Source organism: Aedes albopictus, chromosome 1 (assembly GCF_035046485.1).
Source record: "Aedes albopictus strain Foshan chromosome 1, AalbF5, whole genome shotgun sequence".
NCBI classification, from domain to species: Eukaryota; Metazoa; Arthropoda; class Insecta; order Diptera; family Culicidae; genus Aedes; species Aedes albopictus.
Window position 1 is genome coordinate 228,594,882 of NC_085136.1, and position 6,583 is coordinate 228,601,464.

Genomic DNA, 6,583 nt, shown 5'->3' on the forward strand with positions numbered 1-6,583 from the left:
CACCGCCGAGGAAAGCGAAGCTACCGCCTCCCCCCCTTGGTGATTAAATCGGTTTCCTTCGACAAGCTAAAAAGGACGATGCAAGCGATCAGTGTTTCCGCTGATTTTAAGCTCTCTGGCATGGGCATCAAGCTCATCACCGCATTCGAGACGGATTACAACAAGGCGAAGACGTACCTAATCGGCCTTGAGTTCTATACCCACTGAACTGGAAACTGGAAAACAAACAGTTTGACAGGGACCTTTAACATTTTCCGAACTATTCTAGGCCCTTCTGGCGACTCACGAAAATTTTGAAAACGAAACCAAAACCGATACCTCTGATTAGGGAAGTAGGGAAATTCCATGTCACACCAAGTGAAAAGGCGAATTCAATGTCCAAACAATTCCTGGCTTCACACAATCTGGGTCGGGACATAGTTAGTCCGATAGAAGCGCCGATGGCGGCCAGCATCCACCATCTCTCTATGCTTCCCATAGACTTCCCAGAAGATCGGCGAGTCATGTCGGCCGAACTAAAGAAGCAAATCTTATTCACTCACAACATGAAGGCCCCATATTTCGATGGAATTTTCAACATCGTCGTTAAGAACCTTGGTCCAAAGCTCTTTCTCTATTGGCCAACGTCTTCAACTGTTGCTTGGAGATTAAATATTTCCCAATCACTTGGAAACTATCCAAAGTGGTACCCATCCTAAAGCCAGGCAAGGACCCAACCAGTCCATCTAGCTTCAGACCCTTAAGCCTCCTATCTTCAATCAGCATACTGTTTGAAAGAATCATCTACTCCAGGCTGCTCGAACACGTGGAAGAGAAAAATATACTAGGGAATCGCGCCACTTGGTCGGTGGCTTCTTTTTTCGTCTGTTTTCCGCTATAACTCAGTCAAATTTGAACCAATTGACACAATGGATCACTAAAATAACTAAAACAGCCGCTATGAAATGAACAGATAGCGCCACCGTAGCCTTGTGTGTTTGACGTAACTCGACTGCTGTCACTGTGCTACCGTCCATATACGGTGGCGCTTTTGTTTTGATGCGGTGAGTAGCGAAAAAGTCGGCTTTAATGATCCATTTTTGGAATGCAGTGAGATAGGTATAGTATCTACCCGTGTACAACATTTCAAGTCAATTGGTTAAAAATTGACTGAGTTATAGTGGAAAACAGACGAATATAGAAGCCACCGCCCAAGTGGCGCGATACCCTACTTGATGTTCAGTTCGGCTTCAGACGGGGCCACTCAACAACGGTTCATCAACTACAGACGGTGACCAATTGGGTAAAATGGTCCAAAGCGGTGTCTAAAACTACTGCCATGGCGTTGCTCGATATAGAAAAGGCTTTCAACAACGTCTGGCACGACGGTCTAACCTACAAGCTCATGCAGCAGAACTGCCCACATACCTAGTAAAAGTCATCACAAACTACCTCCACAGAAGGACATCACGGGTCAGCGTCTCCGGAGACCTGTCGGAGCCCTTCCCAATTCCCGCCGGGGTGCCACAAGGCAGTATCTTCGGATCTATACTATACAATTTGTACACACCCGACATTCCACCGCTACCGTCTGGAGGTACCTTGTCACTCATTGCAGATGATTTAGCGCTTACCTACGTTGGAAGAGTAATGTTGTTAATTGTGTTCAGAATATCAATATTTAGTTGAGAAGGCTATTTTCTATTCTAACCGATGTGGAATTGTATGCTGATCAATTTCGCCCCAAAGAGGCCACTCGGTACTGGTTTTGCAGAAACTCTTTTGCCAATATTTGAATTGCTACAAATGATATCTGCAAAAGTTGTTTCAAAGTGATCAATTTGACCCCGGATTACGGTAGCCTCTAATTAACTGTAAGTCTAAGCTCTTCAACTGTAAGTCTAAGCTCTTCACCGCGAATAAGTTAGCAGTCTAGCATAAGATCATGCTTCCCATGCTCGAATATGGTTCTCCAATTTAGAGAACCTGTGCCCAGACTCACCTGAAGAAACTCCAGGTAATACAAAATAAATTCTAGAAGATGATCCTCAACCTTCCGCCACACACAAGATCAACAGAGGTCCATCGGCTAGCTTGTCTTGACCCAATTGTTGACAGATTTGAAAAAAAATGCTATACGTCATTTAGCAAGAACCTTAGCCTTAGAATAGCAAACAATCAGATCTATATGTGATCCACCCTGTAAATAGTTTAGTAGAGTTAGTTAGGAGTAAATTAGGATTAGTAACAGATACAAAAAACTAGTAGTTTTGTAAACAAACATTGTTATACAAAAAATCGAACTAACATGTAATAATAGCAAAAAGAAGAACACTAAAGTGTGAAAAGTAAAAGCGGTATCACTTAGAATGTAAGAAAGTAATTGTTTAACAAAAACTCTGAAATAAAATATTAATTGATTGAAGAAAACGACGAAACCGGAAAGCCAATAAAGAGATTTGATCATCCTGCCTTTGGTACGTTTTTTTGAATATATATTAACTGCGAGAATAATGCCACAAAAGTTCAGCTTATTGGAAGCAGTGGTTTAATTTCGCCCAACAGCGGAAGGAAAAAACTGTCAGAATTAGCTTTAAAAAACTATTTTAGCTTTTAAGAGCAAGGATGTTTTCGATCACCTGGCAATCATTTGACTCATTTATCCATAACTTAGTTCAGAAGCATAATATTGAAATGAGATGTTCGGCAAACTTGTATATTATTGTTTTTCCTACAATTATCACCAAGGACGCCATATGCTAACTCTCATATATGCGGCGTGACAGCGCTAGTACCACCTACTCATACTAAACGATCGAAAAATCCGATCGTTTAGTATGAGTAGGTAGTACTAACACTTTTACGGCGTAAATATATGAGTTAGAACATGGCGTCCTTGGTGATAATTGTAGGAAAAACAATAATCTACAAGTTTGTTGAACATCACATTTTAATATTAGGCTTCTGAACTGAGTTATGGATAAATGAGTCAAATGATTGCCAGATGATCGAAAACATCCTTGTTTAAGAGTAAGCCTCCAAGACTTCAGACTAACCTTCAAACCTTCAAATCATATATTTCTACCAAGCTCTTATGTCGCCAGAATTTTCATTTTTCGGCAAATATCCCTCACCTGAAATTCCAGTTTTGCTAACATGGGCTTATGTTTAGTTTTATGCATCTTATTTAACCGATTCGAAAAAGTTTATGTAGCTTTTCTAAATCGATTGATTTCGCTTCCAGTGATGTGCTTCCACTGAGCTTGATCGACTTACTGATGTGTTATGCTTGCATACCTATCAGGCTGAACATATGCAGTACAGAGCATTAAGGTAATAAACATCCTAAAAATAGAAATAAGGTGAAGATACAACCGAAATATCTTCTTGTTTGCATCTAATACTCTAATAATCAAATTTTATCTGAAGTTTTCACCGCACCTTGGAAGAAATTGACATTTTCTGATATTTATCGATTTTTTTCTATAGCCATCGAAAACAAAAATAGAGTAACACTAACTTTTTCCGAAGTGAAATTATGAAAACGTTGAATAAACGTACAACTTGGGGCGTAAATATTGATACAAATTCTATCCCCATTACTTTATCCAAAATCCATAAATTTCGGATTTGTCAGAATATGCATAACACCATGCCACTACTTTACAAAATATGCTTTAATGATTCCGAAATCGCGATTACAAAAAAAAATAAGTTACAGCACAGTAGTTTGGATGACATGACATTCGCTCTCATTAAACGAGGCGCAGGCACATGCAATTATGATTGGTTCAACACAAAGGTCACTTAACGCAGTTTACTTCAGCGAGGCAATGAACGGCTCCAGCAGGAAGATCAGCTCGACTTGTCCATCGACTTCCATCTTGTCCTGGGCCATGGCTTCCTTGGCTGGCAGGGCACCGGTTCCGATGGCGAACATAATATCATCCTCCATGGTCAGGGTGGCTTCGGCGGCATCGTCGGACTCGACCAGCTTGACGTTCTTCAGATCCATAACCCAGTTCTTGACAACCTTGCCACCCTGAGTGATTCTGAACTTGTACACGTGCTCGACCTGGCGGTTGGCGGGGTCGATGGACTCCAGACGCTTAGCGATCTTGGCGAAAACTTCGTCGGACTTCAGAGACATTTTGGGAGGTGGTTTGGTTATTCTGCAAGACGAAGCACACCAATCTTTAGTGCATTGTTCAAATTTTGAGAGTTTTGTGCGAAAAAATTGAATACTTACCAACAGAATCTCAAGGTGGACAACTCGAAACTGATGGCTTCCGTCGGTTTGGCGTTCCTATTTAAACCAGACGTATGCTTCTTTTTGTGCACATGTTATCAGTGCGAACGGCTTAATTTGCTAGATTAGTGCACAATACAGATTCTCGCGTGGCAGCATGTGTTGGTTTTGGCATCCTATTCGGACTCTGGGTCCCGGTCAGTGTGCACATACAGCGTTGGCAGATTAACTGTTATCGATTTAGATAAATTTTTCGCAAAGTGTGGTGATTGTTGCCGATTGTTGTGCATTTGTTATCTATTTGCAATTTTACAATGTTATTTTAAAAGGGTTTAGGAAGATCTAGATATAATTAGTTGGGAACGTTAAGTATAGCACGTGTAAGATAGGCTTGAGCAGCTTCTTATTTGAGAAACAAAACTCCAATATTTTAACTAGTACATTCAGGCGCTGTCCATAAACTACGTAGACTCATTTTTGTGCACTCTCAGACGCTCCAGCTCTAGGAAGTACTTAAGATTAGGGAGAAGGTTGCTTTACGAGAAAGAAGCTGCAAGTGAAGTTTAGGGGATTAAGAGTATGTTCTAAGCCCTGAATCCCCTCGGGAACCGTGGAGCGTACCTGCGTCCCAACGAAAGCCCTGTGATCGCCCCTGTAACATCTCTGAAACTTACATAAAATCCTCTGAATCCTTCGGAAATGCCTTCGAAAACCAGGAGGACTTTCACTAGGACTCCTGCAACACATCTGAGTCCCTCCGAAACTCCCCTTTAACGTATACAACGAAAATCCACTGAATCTTCTTGTAATGCCTCAGTAAATCTCCTGAAATCCCTTTAGACCCCTGTAAAGCAATTGAGACCATCCGAAACCCTAAAACACTCCCCTGTACCGCTTATGAAACCCGCTCAAAATGCTATGGATCTTTGTGAAAACCCTTCAGAGCCCTCCAGGATCCCCGAAAAGGCCCCCTGAAACCACTCACACCTCTGAGATCTTTCGAAACCGAGCGAAACACCTAAAAGTCTTTTAAACCCTTCTGAAATGCATCCATAAAGGAGTCAGGCCATTCGGCCGAAGGTCATTAGGCCGAAGGCCATTCGGCCGAAGGTCATTAGGCCGAATGGTCGTTAGGCCGAATGGTCATTAGGCCGAATGGTCATCAGGCCGAATGGTCATTGGGTCTTCTTCTTGCCGTTATGTCCCCACTGAGACAAAGCCTGCTTCTTAGCTTAGTGTTCTATGGTGATGATGATGATGATGATGATGATGATGATGATTCTATGAAATCTCAAGAATGCCAAATTTTGAGTTGCACACCTAACGCAGGCTTCCATACGCGCCAACTTGTGACGTAGTCGAGTGGACAAGGCTTCTCAAAACCAATGAAATACCATTAAAATCGATGCTGTTTATCCAAATTTGCCATATTTACGTGGAAACTAGTGCATTTAGTCGAGAAAAGTTGCATTTTGTTCAATTTTGAAGACCTTTGACCCCCCCCCCCCCCCCTACGCCACAAGTTGACGCGTATGTAGGCTTCTATTGTTGATGAACAATAGAAGTCTGCAATAGGCGCAGGTATGTGTGAAAAAAAGGAAGTGCTATTTTCAGCATTTTTAAGATTTTCGGCACACTTTCATCATAGGGTTTTTCACCCTATTCCCGGCACCACATGTAAACAAAATTGTTTATTACCTAAATTCACAACGAAATGACTGTTTTCGTCCACTTCTTTCATCTGTTTCAGATACCTTATCGCGTGAACTTGCTGTTATCAGTTATTCTTGTGAAGATTTTGTGCCGGAATGTTAATTTTGAACGATTTTACTGCACCTAGTCTAGCGCCAATTCTCGGCACAAGTGCCGAACTTCCAGCAAAATCAAATGGGTAATCACTTCGGCACCCATCTCTGTCTAACACTTCTGCGACTTCAGAGTGAATGTGTTGCAAATTGACTGTGGATCCCGTTGCGGAAATGTTACGGGAGATGATTACCCACGGAAGGGCGTCTGGAAAATATGCGGTAAGAGATATTTTGATTTGTTTTGCAGTGAGGTGCCGGGAATTGACGCGGGTGCCCAAGTGATGATGATAAGGTGATGATTTGGTTCTACCATCTATTGTAGCAAGACATCTGCCTATAGCACTGGAATAATCTGAAAAGCGATTTGGTCAAGATTGTGCTGTTGTTAGTGATCAGTCATTCTCCTGTATGAAGGGCCAAAAAGGGTTGTGCGAACCCGCAAGCAGAGACACTTGCGCGAAACCCGCGTAAGTGAAAAAGAATCTCCTTCCAAAAGAAAGTTCTCACGAACAACTGTAAAATCAAGCCCTCGATTGACAGAATACTC

At 41.9% G+C, this 6,583-nt stretch overlaps 1 protein-coding gene across 1 annotated transcript; it reads right to left on the reverse strand.

Annotated features, from left to right (window-relative positions):
- Positions 1-3,638: 3,638 nt before the first annotated feature.
- LOC109430032 (uncharacterized) lies at positions 3,639-4,464 on the reverse strand. Its single transcript, XM_019706059.3, has 2 exons — positions 4,229-4,464; positions 3,639-4,151 (listed from the first exon to the last, which is right to left on the reverse strand). Exon 2 carries the CDS (start codon positions 4,127-4,129, stop codon positions 3,797-3,799), a length of 333 nt encoding a protein of 110 aa, XP_019561604.1. The 5' UTR covers positions 4,130-4,151; positions 4,229-4,464; the 3' UTR covers positions 3,639-3,796.
- Between the last annotated feature and the right edge of the window lie 2,119 nt (positions 4,465-6,583).